At 39.2% G+C, this 21,078-nt stretch overlaps 1 protein-coding gene across 13 annotated transcripts in view; it reads left to right on the top strand.

Moving 5' to 3' along the window:
• The window catches only part of TJP1 (tight junction protein 1), a 164,507-nt gene that overhangs the window by 106,794 nt on the left and 36,635 nt on the right, over nt 1–21,078 (top strand). For all 13 annotated transcript variants that reach the window (XM_083850964.1, XM_083850961.1, XM_083850967.1 and 10 more), the window contains 3 exons: nt 11,013–11,069; nt 16,714–16,838; nt 17,045–17,147. In XM_083850964.1, coding sequence (XP_083707090.1) covers nt 11,013–11,069; nt 16,714–16,838; nt 17,045–17,147 — 285 coding nt within the window. The remainder of the gene's footprint in view (nt 1–11,012; nt 11,070–16,713; nt 16,839–17,044; nt 17,148–21,078) is intronic.

Here is a 21,078-nt window from a genome sequence, read left to right as displayed (position 1 = left end):
TAAGGGAGGGGAGAGGAAACTGAAAATGTCTTCATGATCCTTCCTTGCTTGCTGATTCTTGTAGAGCTGCTGTTACTTATCTTTGGCTTGTTGGTAGCTCTGAGTCCTTAAGAGAAGGAAGCAGATGATTTTAAAAAACTAACAAACAAAAAAAAGGTGGAAAACTTGTATTTTTTCCATAAAAACATGTTCATAAAACTCTCATTTCAGAAACCAAACCAAGATTGTTATCCAAGAAACACTTGTATTTTTCAAACCTGAGTATAGTCAGGGCAAAGTTCAAAAACAAACAAAAAATAAACACCCTAAATAAATACACTATAACTGGTTGTGAAGAAATAGTATGTTTTCTGCTACCTGCAGAGCAAGTTTCATGCTCATTGTGAAGCAGGCAGTGTTAAGACAATGTCTGTAGGTGTGTGTACTTGTGTGTTCACAGCCAATGAAAAACCCACCAGAAAGGACTTGCATTTTTCTTGTGTTAGCTCCTCTGCCTGCCTGCTCCTGCTGCTCCTCAGGAAAGCCATCGCCAGCCCCTGGTCGATCCCTGGTTCAGTTCAGAGCCTGCCCTGAGGATGCGAGTAGCCATAAACTGAGGTTGTTGCTGCTCCTGAACCCTCTGTTGGCAGGCAGCAGCCTGAAGGTGCTGGTTTTGCAATTATACGGGTTCAGAAAAGAAAGTTTTCTTTAAGTACGCTGCTTGCTGTGCCTTGCCTCTGCGACAGTGTTGGGCACCAGCTCGGTTGTTTCACAGTTAGTGGAATAGTAACCTGTCCTTTCTCTTCCCAGACCCCATTCACCCCTTTCCCCAAGTAATTTGAAACTGGACTTTGACAATTACTTCTGTTTTTCTCTATTAGTAGCAGCTAACTTTAATCAATTTGATATGCGTGCACTGAACAAAAGGGTGCGAGGACTGGGGACGGATAAGCACTTAAGCTGTAGCCGTAAGCTGCTTGGGAGGCTGGAGCTCATCTGCTGGGCTGCAGGCTACTGGAGGCAATGTAATGGCTTGCTGCTAACAAGAAGAGGACTCGCTTCTCCGGTGCTATATTGTTCACAATTTCAATATTGGTACCATTGACTAATGTTTCTTTGGTTTTTTTGGCTTTACACATCTATAACTTAAAACACTAGGTGCTTTTGAGTTTAGATCACTGCTATTTTGTTTGGTTTGTAATCAGATGTAAGGACAATTGTGTGTTATTTTTTTCTTCATTATTTAGTTAATAGTTAACGTGTCCTGAAAAACCACCTTTGCAAAGCTAGCAGATTTGTGATGTGTCTGTGGATAGGGAGACTGAGTGACGGTTACTGTGAAATACATTGTCAAACGCTATACTGTGTCTGCTTAAGTGAGATACCTCTTCCTCTTTTTCAAGTAACTTATTTTGGAAAAGCAGGTAAATGAGTACTCATTTCACGATGAAGCAATGCGAAACTGGGCTTTTTTTAGTAGGATGGGAGTAGTCTTCTTTCACAAAGAAAAATGTGTTCTGCACTTTGCATGCTTGCCTGATAAGCAAGTTGAGGAATGTTTTCCTTGCCGATAGCCAGGTAAGCAGATAGCAAGGCGCATTAACATTGGTCACCAGTGGTGTTGGTTACCTTGTCTGCCCGTCCCAGTCCCGTGCCTCTCTCTGGGAAACGGGCTACAGAAATACTGCTCTAATTCACATTCCTGACCTCTCACTGACTTGTAGTGTATTGATGTTTCTTCCTCTCTGTTTACAAGCATCTCAATTTAAAGGAGGGAAATAAGGCTGTTGTGCTCACTGTTTCGCATTTTTGAACCGAACTATTTCATACTATTGTCTCCTATTCCAAACACTAATTATTTTCTAACCAAATTAGGGTTGTGACATTGAATGGTATTCACCTTCTATGTTCTCGACTCCTGCGTTTCTGTATCCTTGGCTCTTAACTTACCTCCTTTGAATGTGTACAGTTGATATAAGCTTAGAATTGTAATGTGTGCTGCAGATGCTTTAGCAGCCGTGTGACTGCTAAAATTGTCTCTTTTTAACTGACTGTTACCCAAACTTGGGGGGTGGAGGGGGTGGTGACAAAAGCCATCTGTGTGCTGTTGGTCGTCGAGGGAAGGGAAGGATACTTAGTGCAAAACTTCTTGATGATAGTGGTAGGTGAGAATCAGAGGAAGAAATTTTGAACCTATTTAAAAACAAATCCTATCACACCAAGTGACATATTTCTTCATACTGAGAATGAGGGGAAAAAAAGCTAGAACATGCTGGAATTCTGCAGCTCCTAAAGTACTTGTCAACTGCTTCTACCATGCAAAAGGCAGCGTGTGTTTGTTGGAATCCTTGCATTTCAAATCTCTTCTTCAGAAGAATTTGGCAAGTTAACCATAACATTTCTTGCTTGTAGTGGCTTTGGCCTTTAAAAAAAAAAGTTGTAAGGAGAAATTAATCTACATGTAATTTCATGTGTTTTGTTGTCAAATTGGAACATGGCAAGGCATCTGTAACTTGAACTGTCATGCACATCTCTGAGATGTACATTTGGTCTGAGTGATACAGAGAACTTTGAGCAGTACCTTGGTTGAACAGCCCTCCTGTGCCTTAGTGCATCCCGTTGCTTCTCCAGAGGCTGTCATTTGGCAGACCTGCTGAGCGTACCACCTAGAGCTGATGTTTGCCAGGTGCGGTGCTTGGTAACCACATGCACATTTTCTGGATTAAAAGCAAGATAAGGGATGTTCTTGCTTAAAGTGAGGTGCTCAAACACTTTGTCTGCTGCTCTGATCTCTGACTACATGATGGTAATTTTCGGTATCCGTATCTTACATTTGTGTGTGTTCTGGCTTTTAATTTTTAATTAAAAAGTAATGTTGAGTTACATAAACCTGATTTAGGTTCCTTATATAAATCTAACGCAGTATGATTGAGTTTTCTGTGATAACGATACTGTGTTCTCCTCCCCCAGCAGAGAAAAACAACCTGGAAGAAGTCCAGCTTATGTTCTTAACTGAGTGATAAAACAGTAACATCGAGCTAAGTATGAGATCAGGGATGGAGGCTCTGTCTGCAGTTGGATGGTGGGATTTGGTTTCAGGAATGCGCTAGAAACATGACTTAGATGGAATCACAGAAAAAGGAGGTTGGAAGGGACTCGAGAGTTCAGCTAGCACAGCCATCTGCTCAAAGCAGTTCTCGTTAGGTGTGCCTGGGAGAATAATCACAGAGAAGTGAGGTAGAGAGGGACCTCTGGAGATGATCCAGTCCAGCTCCCTGCTCAACGCATTGTCATCTACAGCAGGTTGCCCAGGACCTTGTCCAGAAGTCTTGAGCCTCCTAGGACAGAGACTCCACAACTTCTCTGGGCACACTGTTCCAGTACTTGATCACCCCCACAGTTTTTAAAAAATGAACAAACAAACCACCTGAAATATCTGGTTGGAGTTACTCCCTCCAAGTTAAGTCAGTTGCAGTGAAACTGACCATAGCTGTGTCCCCTTAATGAGCTTCACTTTGGTGTGAGGTTGTGATTTGTTGAGTTTTAATGTTATCATCAGTGCTGACTTACAAGCCCCACCACGGGCACCTGCTGTCAGTGGAGCTGAGACAAAAGGATGGGGACCAGATACAGGTGAAAAAAACAGCCACATATGGCCACGTACACACATACATAAACATCATGGGGGAAGTGGAGGGTAGGGGTATTTTTGAGAATGGAAACTAGTAATAGGGTAGTGTGTGCTGCTTAAGCAGTTGTGCTGAGAAGCCCTCCTCAAGCTGCAACATGAGATTTAAAGAATTAAAACATCAGATGGAGTTTCTCAAGGATCTTGGTTTTTGAAGCGATCTGAAAAAAGTCAGCTCTGAGCTGAAGTTTATCTTTAAAGAGAAGATAAAATGCTTTTAGTGGTATGTTAAAACTGTGCACTCTTTTGAGCCTTTATGTCCTAATAATAGTGTTCTAGATCAGCATAATGGAGAAATTATTTTGAGAAGGAAAAAAAATAAGCTATGTGGAAGTTGTTTGTGCCTACCTGTAGTATCATTAATTTTTCTGAAAAAGCCAAGCGGTAAGCCATATTTCTTCATAACTTTTCTCTTCTGTTGTGATTTTGGTTCCATTTTGTTAGTGTACTGGCCTGGAATCATGATCCATGAAATGCTGCTTGCCAGCACTTTGGAGTTCGTGATCCTACACGATTTCATTGCCAGCTGGAAAGCAAAATGGAAAGAAGCAAAACAGATGAGGGTTCCAAACTCTAAAGTAATTTTCCCACGCTGTAGAGATGGTGAAACTAGTAAGCTTTGCTTAGTTGCTGGCTGATACCGTTACCAGGTTGTTGGAGTGGTATTCTTCAGCATCTGAAGTAACTTGACCTAAGATCGCTGAGATGTATCTTCACCTGGGTCTTTGTGTTCTGGTTTGTTTTGCCTCATTACAGAGTTCCTGAAGGTCAGCCTTCTTGCTCTGCAGGAATAACAGCATTCAGCAGGCCTGTATCAGAAGCACTTCTACAAATACTGAGATATAACTGGATCTCGAATCCGATCTTGATTTTTTTCTTTTTTTCCAACGGTATGCAATTTCCCCCTAGTTTGTGTATATTTCACTTGTTTAGGGATTTCTCAGATGTCTAAAGAGTTTTGGAAGGAGGGTCTGCTGATTTATATATTGCATCCATGAGCAATGACAACAAGAACTGAGCAGAGAGCTGTATTTGGGTGAGGCTTGGGCCTGAGCAACCGTTATGAAAAATGGAGTCATGCTAAAAAAAGAACTTGGATATTACATGAGATGAGTTGAATATTGAGCTGTGGTTTTGGTTCAGAGAGAATTTTGCTTATACCCAGAGCAAAAATTACTTACAATAAAATGATCAGGAAAACTAACAGAAGTGATGAGTTATTAAAATGAAATATCTGCACATTAAAAAAAAAACCACATGTATTTAGAAATCCTAGAGCAGGAAGTAGTGGAAATTGTATTTATTAAGGTAATATTCTGCGGGGTGGAATGTTGTTGTGGAAGCACAGGATGAATTGAGCAGAATGGTGAAGCAGCCTAGCTATTACTTAAAAAAATCATCCTAGCTTTTCTTGTCAAGGTTGTTCTTGGTTATATAAAAGATAAATTTTTTCCTGTTGTCTAGACAGTAGGCAGGTACTGTTGTAGTACAGACGTTATTAACTGCTTCCAATATCAGTGTAGAGACATTATTGCTGCTTCCAATATCAGTGTCAACAATCCTTAATTTCAGTTTAGGTAGATATTCTGAATTCTGGAAATTTCCACATGATGATACATTTTTAGGCTTGTGGGTTGTGCTCTATAGCCTGCACGTTTTCACGAGGTGTCCTGCTGAATAAACACAGCAGTGTTTGGGAGGAGGGCAACTCTTGCTTACAGCTTGGGATCCATACAATATAAGAAAAATACAATTAAAACAAATATCCATGATATGAAATAGTTTACCTTTTAGATGTGTAGTATTTGTTTGAGAAAATAAGGCTGGTATTTCTGTTTCCAAAATAAATGATCAATTGTCACTTCTGTGCACGTATACTCAAGCAGAAGGTGAGACTAAATACTGGGTTCTCAGCCTCAGTGATCAATGAGAATTTTTGGCTCATACGCATTGTGCAAGCAAATGCCCTAGTGGGTGGTTTTTCTTCCACTGAACATCGTTGTGTAGAAGATAAAAATCAAGTAGCAGCTGTGCTGTCTGATCTCCCTTGTAAACTAGTCTTTCTCAAAAATACATTCAGGGAAAGAGTCTTTGCTCCTTCCAAAGAGTGCTTGAGTGAAGAAGCAAGAGTATAGCCAGCTTGCAAAGTGTGGTACAGAGATACTGTACTTCTGAGAGCAAACAGCAAGCGTCAGCAGTGTGGGACTTGCTGTGCTTATCCTACCTGTGAGTCCCCACCTCTGCGTGTACCTGCTCCAGTTGCTGGCTTCCAGGATCTGAAATAGCTTGGGTATCTCTAAGGTAGTCTGTAGAGTAGCTGTGGTGTGTTGTCTGTACAAAGACTGTACGAGACAGCTCTGACTTCCACTGCTGAAATCAGATGCTAGGGTTCTATTTTATTTGCAATAACTACAGGGAAAGAGTGTGTGTTTGGGGGGGGGGGTTGGGGGGGGACACGAGTATTTTTGATCAGCGAAGGCCTTTATGGTGTCCGTGTATGACGATTGGAGAGAATCTGGTGAAATTTTAGGTGGTTGTAGTTTAACTGGGAGAGGACAAAGGTGAGTGTCTGTGGAAGTCCTGCTGGTCAGTGCTGCAGACAGCACGCTGCTCCAAGCTGGTGCTCAGCTGCTGTGCTGGGGGGGAAATGGCCTCTTGGTTCCCTGCATAACACTGGCTGAGGAAGATGCAGGTTTTTTTTCCTATGAACTTCCTCAGGAAGCTGTTTGTTTTGTTTCGGATATTGACTTTGGGCATAGATAGTTTTGTTTTTTTTTTAAGCAGATGATAAATACAATTCATGGGATACCCAAACAAACCTGCAAAAGTTCTTACAACAGATCACAGTGCTAGTTGCGAAACCAGAATTAAAAGGAAATGTAACAAGCGCAATCAAGATGTAGTGATTCTTCTTCTAACCTGTACAATTCTGAAGTTCAGCAGCATCCTATTGCTGAAGTAGACTTCCCTAAGAATAACTTGGAGAATTAATTTTAGAAGCCAAGAAAAATACAGTGAGGTAGATAAGATGTATGAATTTCTTCTGTTTTGACTGCATTTAAATCAAAACATATGAATTGTGCAGCTCCAGCTAAGAGGAAACTGTTTTTCTGTTTGAAACAGGCATCTGAATTTTTAAAAAATCTTAACTTATTTGATGAGACAATTTGAGCTCTTCTGTAGGGACTGACTATAAATGATCTTTTTTTTTTCCATTGTCTGATGCAGCCCTTCACCAGTTCGTTCGTTCTTTCTCTCTCAAACATCTCAAATAATAACCGGCTTAAACATCTGACTGGTGACTTTTTTTGTCTGGGACAATGAGGAATGCTTTTAGAAGTTGTCATTTTATTGGAAGTAAGGGGTACACGAAAAGTACATGATGCTGCAAGCTTGGAGTGACAGTAGTCCTCGTGTCAAAAGTTGATTGTAATTGAGCAAATAATTGCTTAAAACTTAACTGTGTCAAGAATAACAAATTAAACTTTGCAAAAGCAGTTCAGTTAAAACAGGAGTTATTTCTCAAGTAAGCTCCCTTAAACTTGCAAAGCAATGCTGAGAAACAATTCTGGCTTGGATTGCAAGAATACCTAGGCATTTGGTTTTAGTCTAGCAGTCCTCTAGGTGCAGAAGGCTGGAGAAGGAAGTGTTAGACTGGGAGGAACTTCATTTCGGGAGCCTTGCACTAATTTAGGCATAAGATACTAGGTTCTGTAGCTGTGATTTGGACCTTTGCAAACATAAACTTGAACTGTCTTCTCAAGCCTGCGGGCAGCTTAAGTGCTGCCGCTGATCACAGCTTTCCCAACTGCAGTAGATGTGAAGCAAGCCTTGCTGTTGGGAAACATGGGAGTGCTGCTCACACTGGCACTCAGCAGGGCGCTCCTCGGTGATGCTGGGAAGAATACCTTGATGTATAAGTACAGAATTAATCCTTCAGGGGAATTCAGTCTTCAGTGTGTGTTCGTGTACCCAGAAATATGCATGAAGAAAGAAGTTGTGTGAGATAAGGCATATTAAAAAAAAAAAAAATTAGCAAATAAAAACACCAGCCTTTGAGAAGCAGCAAGGAAATGTGGTGAGTGGGGGAATACTTCAAGTGCTTTTTGAAGCAGATCATAAAGGGAGCTTTCTGAAAAGATATTTACATTGATATACTTGTTCAAGTTTCTGATATTTCCCTGAGGTACAAGATTTTGTACTTACAGGATTCTGAGGAAATTGTAATAATAATGGAAAATGTTTTATTATTTGCATATTGATGAATCACAATTTCTTGTATAACTTTATTTCTTAAAAAAAAAAAACAACAAACAATCAGAACCAGATCCAGTTGCCATCTACAGAACTGGGAATGGTACTAATTGTCTGTATAAGGGTGCTCAAAATGAGTTTAAGGAAACATTTTAATAAAGCATAAGTATAACACAGTATTAACACAAGTCATAATACCATCCTTCTCTTTGTATTACTCATTCTTAATACATGTGGAGAACCATAGGCAACGTATAGTATCAGGAGTGCTCAAATTTAGCATGCTACCAGTTGTCCTCTTCCATTTCAGAGATACTTTATGATTTGTTAGGTTGCCCCAACCTTATACTGTAGCATCTTATTCTCATGTTCTTAGTTTCTGGGGTGTTAAGCAGTAAGTAGGCTGTTTCCTGCTGAGTCTCCTCGTTTACCCCAAATCAGTGGTGGTAACACTGTCGTGGGTACCAGGTTTGGCACCAGCAGGCCGCAGGGCTGGCAACACCCCTTAATTACAAGCCGTGTTTGCCATTTCTACAGATTTGGGAGTGACTTAAGTCCTTGCAAGATTCCTGAAATTCCGATGCTCCTTGAAGAGCAGAGCACTTTGTGGCTCTTGTTTAAGAGCAGCTTTACAACAGGGAGCTGGGCTGACAGAGAGCAGCAAGAGCCAGTTCTGCCTCGCTTGGTAGGGCGCGTACCTTCGTGCGACTTCATCACGCTTCTCCGTCTTCTGTGAGCGAAGGCAGTTCCTTACAGATGGGAAGCGAACTCACACAAGCAGTTTGTGTTAAAGCCAATGTCTCACCTCGGGCTGCCTTTGAACTGCTTTAAGTGTTCTTGATTGGACTGTTTGGGCATGCAGAAAGAATGAAAATAAGATACCACTTGGTTTGCTGTCTGACTAATGCATATTTGATGTTTCTGAGTCTTGTGAATTTGAAATGAATGTAACTGCAAAATCTGGGGGAGGCAGTAGCAGTAGATGAGAAGAGGTCGTATGAGTGAGAAAATGGAGAACAAAGAATGGAAGTGGAAAGACTGAACTTATACAGAAAAGAGAACAGCCTGCTGACTGAGCTGCCGCTTCTCGTATTTGACAAGCGACCGCTTGTAGAAAGGCTGCTGGGCTCAGGTGTGTGGTAGGGAGTGGGGTTTGGGGGCTGCGTTGCCTTGCTGTGAGGTACAAAGTCTTCTCTCTGTTCTCAGAAGCACATTGTGTAGGCCACTTCCATTTTTTCTTATTCGTTGTTTAGCAGTTTTTCTCATCTCGTACCCTTTGACTGTGGGATCCCAGTTCTCCCTGCCCCAGCAGTGCTCAGCAGGTTAAGCTGGGGCTTACCAGTCTGTGCTGTGTCCAGAGCCAGCTGTGTGCCGTGCTCCCACGGGGTGCTGCTGGGACTCCTGTGCCAGGTAGCTCAAGCTGAGGAAGTGCCTCCGACTGCAGGTGGGGCGCTGTGCCTGCGTGACACGGCTGGGACAGATGTGATAGGTGGGCCTGCCTGGTTCATTTCTCTGCGAATTGGACTAACCTGGTGCACGTAGAGCTGATGCTGCCTATTTTGATTAAATTTTGTATTGCAACTTTTCCAGTCCTTTACTGGACTCCTTTTTCACCTTCTTCTGAATAGGAGTTACTTAACTTGCGGAGGTAATTCTTCATTTGTTGAGGGGATGTTCAGCCTCAGAAACTCTTGCCAAAACGAAGACAGAATGAGAGCATCAGAAATGGGGGAAGAAAAGCGGTATTCATTAACAGTTTAGCAAGCAGAACATTCTGTTTTGTTTCAAGGATAGCGCACCGTGTGTGTAAATTGTTACTGTTTTAAAATCGATCGGATCTGTTTTTAAAATGCGTAGCTGGAAAGAAAGAGTCTGCTTTGGGGCTAGAGCTGAGTGAATTTCTAATGCAAAGGAGCAATGCAATACTGGATGGGGGGAGCGAGGGAAACTGGTGGAATGAAGTGTCTGCCAATTCAGTTGCACCAATGCTTACAGGACAAGCAAACCCTGAAAGAGAAATTAGCTGTAAGGTAACACATCCTAACTCTCAAAATCAGAGCACAAAATGTGGAGACAAACTGCAGCTTTTTGGAGTCGTGAGAATAATGCTGTTCTTAAACCTAGTTGTAAATTCAGATGTTACAAAATCGGATGAAGTTTGAAAATATGCTTATTTCTAACTGTTTTCAGAGATGCTTTTCTTTAGTGAATTGCTTGCTTGCAAGAGGGAGGCAAAACACCGTACTCCTCCTGGAAAGGCAGAAAATGTAGCAGCAGGCTAGCAGGAGACTTCATACTGTTTGCTGTGTGTTTCCTGCTGCCTTTTTACCTGTTTTTAAGCCTTTGGCTGTTCCAGTTCTTTCTCTCTCCCTATTTCCCCCTTTCCAAATGTGTTTCTTGTGCTGTGTTAAATAGTGCCAGTGTCTGTTCTTTTAAGCAGACATGTAGGTATGTAAATATTGTCATAATGTTACTGTTTAATCTTGTTCCCTTTCTGGGACCCTTCTTATTTCTGCAATACCACTGTGTTCACCAAAGGAATTAGTGTACGCAGAACTGCAGTCTGTTAAGTGACCTGTATGCATAATACAGTAGCACAGGTACTCTGTCTTGGCACTCGTGAGTTGATGGCAACCTGCATGTAATTAGGACCAGCAAAAGGCAGAATGTTCAGAAAGTTAAAATATCAACACGTTGGATCATAGTGGGAAAACTGAAAGTGGGTGTTGGACCAGCTTAATTTACAGTGCACTTAATGAACAACCTAGAGCACTGACATCACGAGCTTCTTGTCCTTCCCTTCAAACTTCCAAAATTTTGAACTTAAGAAATATGTACTTATTAGAAATCTATTACCTATTTTAAGTTCTCGTACCCCAGTTCGCTGGAACAAGCACTAGAAGTTCAGATGTGACGTCTAAAGGCAGGAAATACCTAGCGAACAAGCCAGCCAGCCCTACTTTACTGTTACTATTCAATAGGAATATTAATGTTAATTTTCAGTGTAAGTTTTTATTTGTGGTACAATACAGTTATTACAGCTATTGACAGTGAAATCTGATCTTTGGTTGTTTTTTTTTTCTCTCCTCAGAGCACAACAATGGAAGAAACAGCTATATGGGAACAACACACAGTGACTCTTCACAGGGTAAGCTAATACAATTAGTTGTGTGTGCCTAACTCAGGATGCTGGTAGGCTTTGAAAACAATAAGAAAAAGCCAGATGTCAGGAAGTAAAAGAAAAGGAAACTGTCATATTCCTCCGTTTAAATTTAGAAGTGTTGTAAAAGCTCTGTTTGATAGTAGCTCTCTTAGTCCGTTTGTTGGGCTTCTAAGATAAGCCTGCCTACAAATAACTAAGCAAGAAACCAAGCTTGAGATTACTTCTGCGCATAACTGAAAGTGGTTAGAAACCAAAGTGTCCGTGCATTAAAAGTTGTACCGCAACTGTAGTTAAGTTTTTTAAAACTAATTGCAAAGGCTTAAAACAGTGCAGTTGAATATAACTAAACATCTTCAAAACTGCCTAAATTGACTTTAACTTCTTAAAATTAATGGCTGAAAATAATGTCTGGGTGCACTTAGGCACCTTACACAAAACAACGTGTACTAGGAATCAGTGTATACAGGCAACTTTTACATTCAGACTGACTCTTCTTATCTGAGTTGCTCTTAGGCACATCAGAAAGTGGTTTAATTTATCATAAAGCTGTACAAGAGAAGCAATAAATATGTAAAAATGAAAATATGTAGTGATACTTTTCTAGGCTACTCTTCAAGTTTACAATAATTAGTAGGCCAACAAGTTCTTGAACAATAATTATTCTTTCTATAAGTAATTGCCCTTTTTATTTTCTTATGGAAACGGTGCAATCATCGCTGGAACCTTTTGTAAATTTTTTTTAAACGTATAGATTTAATCAGTGCTGTTTTTATTTCACAGAAAAAAAGAAAACCTGTAGAAATACAAGGCTGGATGGTAGCCTTAATGATAGCTCAGTTTCTCCAGAAAGGGGGGTTATTCTGGTTAAACTAAGCATTAATTTAAGTGAAACCTGAAATTGAGTTCAGTCAGTGTGCAAAAGAATAATGAAACAGTGAGATAACTTAACTTGAATGAATTTTGAAACAATAGGTTGAACATAGAAATCACATCCTTGGTTTCACTTACAGTAAACGAAGTCAGAAGTTGTGGTACAGAAATGAAAGTGTAGTTTGATTATAATTCTCATTGATATATTATGTGGCAGTCTCTTGCCAACTGTGCTGGCTTAACTGTTTTGTTAACTGAGTACTTCTCATGTCGATGTTGAAGAAGGCTGGTGGCAGCTATTGTTAATAACTTTGGTAGCAGGAATGTAACCAATTAAAAAAAACACCACATTTTCTACTTGCCAAATATCAAAACCTAAACTTTTATGCTAGTGTTAAACAAATAGCAGCTTAATTTCTTCTCAGCACTATGAAGAAGCTTTTCAGGAGAGTGCACGTTTGTTTGTGAGGTTTTAGATTTTGCTTTTTATTTGTCATTCTTGTAGTATTGGGCTATTAAGTAATTATGCAAGTTATTAAGTAACCTGATTAAGTAAATCAGGTTACTTCAGTGTACCTGTAAGGAGAGAAATGCATCCAGATTTTAGTTATCCTCAAAGATAGCTAGAAATTAATAAGTTGGAATAGACTCAAAGCACTACTGCCTGGCTGGGTGGTATTTTTCAGTGTGAGTTCATCTTTTACTGTGTGAGCTACAGACCTGCTAGAGACCATGCATTGTCCGCTGTGTAAAACAATTTGAAGAGCTGAACTTCCTTTAGTGAGGGATACTGATAAGTCTATTTTGACTTAGCTGAGGGCAGTGAGCTGGCTGTGACTACTGGAAGGAGTGATATTTAACCTGTACTGAACGTGTACAGGGTAGGTGCAAGTTGGGCTTCACAGCATTGGCTTCCAGTGGTTTGGGGCTTTTTTTTTGGTATGCTCACAGAGCTCTTTTCTTTTTTGTACATTTGGTCAGTATTTACTTCAGAACTAAAGGTAGACAAGTCATTTGAAAAATATGGTTGAGAATAAAGTCTTAGAAAGCTCCCCTGGAAGAGCCAGCGACATCTAGTTGGTGCCAGTGTAATGGCAAGCTCATCTTGGGGGTCCTTTCCCTGCACCCCAAGGAAGCTACTGCACTATGACTTGCTGTGCCATTTTGGTTTGCTTTTTTTTAATGGTATCTGGTCAGAATTAGTTAACAAACATCAGTGGTCCTTACTCATTGTAGTTACCAGCTTTAAAAATAGAAGGAAAGTGCAAATATTTTAGGTAATACATGTGTGTCAGTCCAAGATGCATAAAACATTCTTGATTTCCTTTATTCTTGTTTTCTGTGAGTAATTTCTGTGCTGTTGGTAATTCCAGCACTGCCAGTTTTATTTTGCTGAAAGCCTGTGGTGTTTTCCAATATAACTCTATTGCTCCTGTGTATGGTAGAGTTGGATTCCTTTGGTTCTTTGTGCTCTGTAAGGCTAGACAGAACTGTAAAAACAAAAAGCAGTTTTGATAGTAATCATCACATTTTAGGAAAATAGTTATTTTGTGTGTACCTCTTTAAATACATCTAAAGAAAATAAAAAGTGCATTAGCAAGTACTGCGTGAGGTGTTCCTACCATGTGTTCTCAGTTGATTAGCTTTTTTGATACCTCAGACACTGATATATTAACCTTTAAAAATGCTTCTGCTTTTTTTCTTTCACAGGACACAGTTGTTGTATGTAATGTCTCTTTATAAACCAATTAATAGCAGTTCAGAAACCTCATGTACCTTGAAAGGATACACGTTTTGGTTTTTGATGGTGCTTTTTTTGATCCGGTAGTGGTCCTTTAAAAAGATGATATGACACTGTAGAGTGTTTCGAGGATAAAGAGAAGGGTTTTTTTATGTAGGGAGTTTCTCTTGAAGAATGCAGCTTTGCTCACTTCTTCCTGTAGGGTTTCTTTCTCTGACCTTTACTTTCCAGAGATGATATTGCAAATCAGGGACAGAGTATACTGAGTCCCAGTAGTTGCAGTATGTATGTGTCAGTTCAGGCACTTTGTGGTTTTTTTCCAGATATGAGACTTTATTATTTCTTTATTTTTTTGATCAAAGTGCTTCGGGTATCTTACAGAACCCATAACTGAGCATATAAGGGATCTGACTGTGCTGTGATTTAACATACTGCTGCAATTCACCAACTACTGTTGTTAAAAGTTGTTAAACAATTTTGGGGGGATGGGGAAGAGGCTTTAACTTCTAGCCACGTTTTTTTGTTTCCTTTCTGTACTACACTTCTAACTTCTGGGACTGCTATGTAGCTCTTAAAACACTGAGCCAGCCTCAAATTCAGGTAAAGCTTACCAGATAGCTACAGTTTATCTTTTACCGAGAAATTTTCTGTTTTTATATGCCAAACTGTAAGTGATTTGAAGGAGGAACCATGCACTTTGTGTTTTAACTGTGATTTTTTTCATCCTTGGAACTTAAGTTCTCAGTGTTTAAGTACTAGATGTGCTTTTTTAAACCCTGTAAAATAGAAATTGTGTGTACATTCCTTCCTGCTGTTCCCATGCTGTTAAACTGATCAGGAGTAAAGCTAAGATACCTGTCTGTGTCTTAGATAAACTGTGGTGATCATCTTGTTATTTCCATCTACTAAATCAAGAGATTTCTAAGAGCTAGGTTCAGTCTTACAGCTCTGAGGGCAGGTGAGTTTGTTTACCTCTGGGTTGATGGTAGGCAGCAGGATACTACGAAAAGTAGTAGGCAGAAGTTTACTGTAAGCTTTCTTATTTGAGCTCTTAGATTTTCAAAAAGATTCAGGGTTTGATTTGAACTTTCAAACTTGGATTATTTCTTAAGACTTAAATTTAAATTGTTAGAAAGCCTTTTACAGAGTGGTCTTCCTGAGAACTGCCTGAATATGAGACTGCATCCTTTCAGGGCTTCTTAAAGAGAAGAACTTGATGTTATTTAAATAGGAAACCAGTTGTCTTGTGTATGTTTATGATTTAAGGAAAGGCAGAGGACATTTAAATGAAGTTTGACCTAAATGTCGTCTTTATCTTTCTTCTCCCTGCCCCTTCCCACCCAAGTATAGCGCTAACTGAATTTTGGTTTATACAGTAATAGGAGGCTGAAAGATTAAATGGTGGTGTGAGAAAGGGGAGAAGTTTTTGCTTTGCAAATGTTACTGTTTTGAAAAGTTTTTTTTTGTTGTCGTTGCATGTTTTCATAGGCTATTCTATACGTTGTTCTTTTTGAATGATTTGAAAACAAAAACCTCTCAGCTCTAGTCATAAGGGGTCATTATAATCCTTTAGACTGTCTTCCTGCATGGCACAGGTTTGCACTTTGTAATTCTTGAATCTCAGCCATGATTTCTGGTTGATCTGGCTGGAATGTATTTGAAAAGATGTTCAGTCTTCCTTGAAAGAATTAAAATGAATGTAGAAGAAAGGTGTAAAGTATGCCCCCCCGCACACTCTTTTTAGACCAACCTTATTTTCATATGAATTCATGAAATTTGTACCTGGCAACAGTATTTGCTAACTGTTGAATTCCCTTTCCAAACAGTGCATCTCCAAATCCTTGTTTTTATATTGTATGGTTCTATTCACTGCTTGTAGGCTAAATCTGGACCATCTTTTTCTGACCTCTCTTCTGGGGGGGAAATGGGGAACCTTTTCTTTTTTTTTTGAGCAGTAATTGCTTGTAAATCTGGACATTATGCATAGATGGGTTACAGCCAGATGCAGTCTGCTATATTGCTTCCACTGTCACAGTAGGGTTATAAAACTCACTGTCAAAACTGGGTCATGTTGCTCCAAAATTCTGGAAGAGTCAAAAGGAATAAGTCTTCCATTATGGAGTGCATGCTGGTGTGGAATGGACAGGAGAAATTGGCTGAAACCCATTCAGTGATTTGATATTCTGCATAGCACAGAACTTCAGAATAAATTCTTGAGCAGGATATGGCATTTAAATGGAAATATCCTTCTGACAATGTTTGTTTTCTGGACAATGATGGGAGAGTAAGACAGTTTGCAGATCAATTATATTGAGAGAGTTTATTTCTTATTCTCACTGCTTTCAGGCAGCAATGTAAGCATCATTGTTATATCTTGAAATGCCTAACAGGAATACAATTTCATAGGCACTGACCTCGCTGTAGTGGCAGGTCATGGTAGAGGGAAAATACTGAAGCAAATTACTTCTGTTAAGATGTAGATGATTTGCATGTGCTCAAAAGGTTCTGATGTATTTAATGGTACAAGTGATCTTGGTATTATTCTTAAGAACTGAGCCTGCAGTCATATTATTGTGCGCTGTGATCCTGTCAGTTTCTGAGCTGAGTGAGGTCAAACTGGGAAAATGCCATAATGTGAAAACTCAAAGAAAGTGTTGCAGGAAGTGGCGAAGCACTTCTGAATCTCTCTCTCAACACAGTGGTATGGTGTGTTGAGCTTAGTGAAGATTGAGGTATTAGTGATGACCACCTGGGGTCCAAGCCATAAAAATGTGGTTGGGATCAATTAATATTGGGTAGTCCAAAACTTGTCTGCCTTCTAGAAGTGAATTTTTACTTTTATTTAAACAAACAAACAAAAAAGCTGCCTTATGGATTGCGTGGCATTGCATGGTTATTCCTTCTTTCTTCCAAAAAGTCGTATTCATTCCATAGGACCTCTCCGTGTTTGATACAGTAACATGAATTGTAACTATATAAATAACAGAAAATACATTTATTTCTCTTGTTACATTATAGGCCCCTGGATTTGGGTTTGGTATTGCAATATCTGGAGGAAGAGATAATCCTCATTTTCAGAGTGGTGAGACATCAATAGTTATTTCTGATGTGCTGAAAGGAGGCCCAGCAGAAGGACTGCTACAGTAAGTGCCAAACTACACCTGCATTCTAACTTGGGGCATGCATCTTTGTCAGAGGTAGCTTAACCTCTCAATTGTTTTGCTCTCAAGATATCTATAACTGTTTGTACAGTAGGTTTATAAGGTATGTAATTTTCTCAGGGATACTCAGTCCCCAATATTTTTTTGTTGACTGAAGTATTTATACTGCATATTGTGATTTTTTTCAGAGAAAATGACCGTGTTGCAATGGTTAATGGTGTTTCAATGGATAATGTTGAGCATGCATTTGCTGTTCAGCAACTGAGGAAAAGTGGGAAGAATGCCAAAATTGTAAGTGAATGTCTTGAAGACCTAAGTGTCCTTAAATTCAGAAGTTATAGAGCAAAAGTGAAATAGTATACTGTCTGCTATGAAATGCGTGCATGATGCAAGGTACTTAAGTAATACCTACCTAAATAGCTGAGTGGAGCGGTGTTTCATGTTTAAGTGATGATTTAGCCCTTGGGTTGCCCAAAATAATATTTTATAATATGAATGATCATATTTGGGTAGCATGGCAATAGATAATAGACTCCTTTTCTTTATCGTAAAGTTATTCCCAGGCTGCCAAATATTCAATCTTCAGCTTTGTTTAATCATTTGTTGCTTTCTTGAGTGCCGTTTTATCAAGTTTTTCTCTGGCTACTGTATGCTGAAGGTCTTTACCTCCTATTCAGACACAAACATAGTTCTTATACTTAGTAAACAGTGTGCCAAAGTAAAGTATAATAACCTTAATTCCTGTAATTTTGTAGGCTTATTCAAAGTGCCAGGCTGGCTTTTGAACTTTGGTAAACAGAACAGATCATCACTAGAGGGTAGCAATCTGTCTTTCCGTAGAAGTTTGAGAGTTGTTTTTATATTACAAAAATAGTAGAATACAAAAATCACAATGCTTAACTTCTGAATTTAGCAAAACATACTTTTAGGGCTTGTAGAAAAGTTTTTGTGATGATAGATTTCAAGTGCTCTTGTATGCTTCAGTAGTGTTGCAAAAATTGTGCTGTGTTTTGCATTTGTAGATTTAGCAATTATTTAAACCTTAGACAAAAGAATGTGTAGTGAGCTGTGCAGGGCTTCTGGTACCTAAATGTTTTCTGTGATGTTCAGCCGGTGTATAGTTTGGTGGTAGAAATAGTTTTTTTTGTTTTGTTTTTACATTTATGCAGAGAAAGTCAATTAATAATAGAAATTGTTGTATATTTGCTAGGTGTTACAGAACTAAACCCTCTAGTATGAGTCAGGTTTTATTTTGGAAATGGCCATCTACGTTAGTGCAAACTGACTTTGAACTTCCATCAGGAATGTTTCCCTGTCCCTGTGGCTTACATAAACATGGCTTTGGAAGGTTGGCAGGCTTCAAAGTTATGGAGAATTGCTGTCAATAACACACTGAGAATACAATAGTTATTTAAAAAACAAGTTTTTAGCAGTGCCAGTGACTGGTTTGCGGGTTTAAGCAAAGAGAGGGTATTCAAATATGCAACTCTGTGAAAACAGAATATTGTGCTGTGCTGCAAAGGCTGTAGTTCTTAGTTTTTTCCTCTTTGTGCAGAAGGAAAACAACTAATACACTTCAGCAGAATGCTAAAACTACCATGTTTAAAAAAAGTGGGAAGGGTTCTGGTAATCTGTATTGATGAGGTTCCTATATTATTTGTATAGAACTTCATAACAAGAAGGCAAGAGTTCAGAGCATTCACAAGTACGTCTATTTTCTCTTGAGCCCTTGAATTAGTTTGGCCTCTGACATTTTGTAACACCAGTAGAATTACACAGCATGGAATCTGTTACATCTGAACAAGGCAAATTCTGTAAATCAGTCTTGAGATTTTATTCTGGACTTCTCATGCAGTTACAAAATTACTCTCCAAGAAAAGAAGTCTGGTACTACGATTTTTTTTTTTCAGTTTTTGTCTCCTAAAAGAAAGTATATGGGCTGGGGATTCTATTGTTTATTTAGACCAGAATATGTCTGCATAATCCTGGATACAGAACAATGAAATATCTTACTTGGAACTCATTGGTAATCATCTTCAGTTGTGGGATTGTTACTTTTTTTTGTCAAACGGCAACAGGTTCTCAAGAGATCTTGTTAGAGAGAGTGTTCCTAGACTTACCCTTTGTACAGGGTAACTTACCCTTATCCTTATCCCTTTGTAGTGATAATCTCACCTGACATGTTTGTTCTTCCCCTTCGATGATTTTCTTAAGTAGACTTAATTAGTAATGTATGTCTGTAGATTTCATTTGTATACGTAGAATCATAAAATATTCCAAGTTGCGAGGAACCCACAAGGATCATCGAGTCCAATGCAGGACTCCACACAGGACCACCCAAAAATCCCACCATATGTATGAGAGCGCTGTCCAAATGCTTCTTGAACTCCAGCAGGCTCAGTGCTGTGTCCACTGCCTTGGGGAGCCTGTCCCAGTGCCTGAACACCTCCGCAGTGAAGAACCTTTTCCTGGCGCCCAGCCCGAAGCTCCCTTGACACAACTCTATTCCGCTGATGTTTGATTCTCTACACACCAATTGTCTTGCGGCTATTACTAGGCTTTTCATAACCAACAAACCTCATGTTCACAGGGTAGTCCAAATCTATACTTTATAGTTGGAGAACGGGAAGTCTGGAAAATCTGTCTGTTTTTTAACTGTTACATATATTTGTTAAAGGCTAGCTACACATCCCACGCTTTGTGGGGTGTCATGACTATCACTTTGAATCTTTGAGTCTTATATAACTTTCCCCTTGTGTAAAGGATTCCCTTTGTCATGAGCTTACAGTGATCAAACTTGGGATCAGTGAGAACTCGGGTTTTCCACCAATCCCAAGGGATTGGCAGTCCAGGAACTGAATACTTCTTCCCAGATGTATCCTCATATAGTGTTCAAGAGTTAGTTTATTTTAATAAACAAGAATGCATTTACAAAGTTCCTGATAACGTACTAGGAGTGTTTTCTCCACCTCATATTAGTTTAAACACAGCTAGCTACGTCATCCTAAATGGATACCTACGTGTGTAAGTGGAGAGTTTATGTGGAGATGGGTGGAAGCTAAAAGTGATAAAGGCTTTCAAGCTCCTGGGGAACGAACTTGCATCATGTATGTAATTGCTGTTGTGAGAGAGAAACTAACTTAGTTTTGGCATTAATTTTCATGTTGGCCTGTGAATCTGTTCCGCAGCTGCTGTCATTTGAGGAAAAGTCATGGCCCCTCTTTATTGCTGAAAGGTTTTATCTTTTTAAAAGAAAAAAAAAAATCAACAACAAAACCCATTAAAAAAAAACACATTAAAAACAAAAGAAACAAAATGACAACAGCAACAAAAAAACACACCTTGGTGTTAAGACTTAATTAATTTATACATAGTCAATATTAAAATTACTTCATCGTTTCTGAATTACGCAGTTGATCGTGGCTAGCTTGCATTTTGTAAGCAACTTATATTGTACAGTTGCAGAATAAAGAACGATTCTTTTATGTTTTAATCTTGGAGAAATTACTGCAATACTTTAGGAAAAAAGCTGCAAAACACAAAGTTCATCTGAATTTCTCTTATCTTATAAAACCATATTTTTATGTGGAGTGCACTGTGGTGATTTTGAAATGTAAGGGTACAATTTTAAAGTTTGTATTTAATCACTTCTGTTAGAATGAATGTATCAAGTCGAACACCATTGGAATTAATGTTTGTGTAATATAGCAAATGGAAAAATAGGATTTTTGTGAAATGTATGATTTCTCTTCCCCCACCCTCATTGTTTTTCCTTTGGTGGGGGGGGGTAAAAAATACAGAAAAAATGTTTGAGTTGGCATTTTTTCTGTACTGATTAAAAGACTGAACAGAGGAGTGTCTTTGGATGAAGGAGAAAGTTAGCTGATGGGGGAAAAAAAGGGCATGAGTACAAAAACTTCAAACCCTAAAGTTATGGACTGGGTGAGCTTGAAAAGATTGGACAAGTGTTGTTTTTCTTTCTTTATTATGTGTAAACTGTAGTGAGTCAACACTTTAGATTTCCTGCTTTTTGTTTAATTTTGAACTTCTGTTGAAAGCTATGACAGATCTTTCTTAGTATCCAATAAGCCTTTCGTGTGCCAATGTGCAACTTGCTACTCTGGTATATCTCTGAAGTTGTTCAGGACAGGTACGTATATCAGTGGTATATGAATCACCTCTGTGGAACTGTTTCCCTGAGCAAGAGCTGAGCTCCTGGAAG

Source organism: Anser anser, assembly GCF_964211835.1.
Source record: "Anser anser genome assembly, chromosome: 10".
Taxonomy (NCBI): domain Eukaryota; kingdom Metazoa; phylum Chordata; class Aves; order Anseriformes; family Anatidae; genus Anser; species Anser anser.
This window is presented reverse-complemented; position numbering and strand designations above follow the sequence as displayed.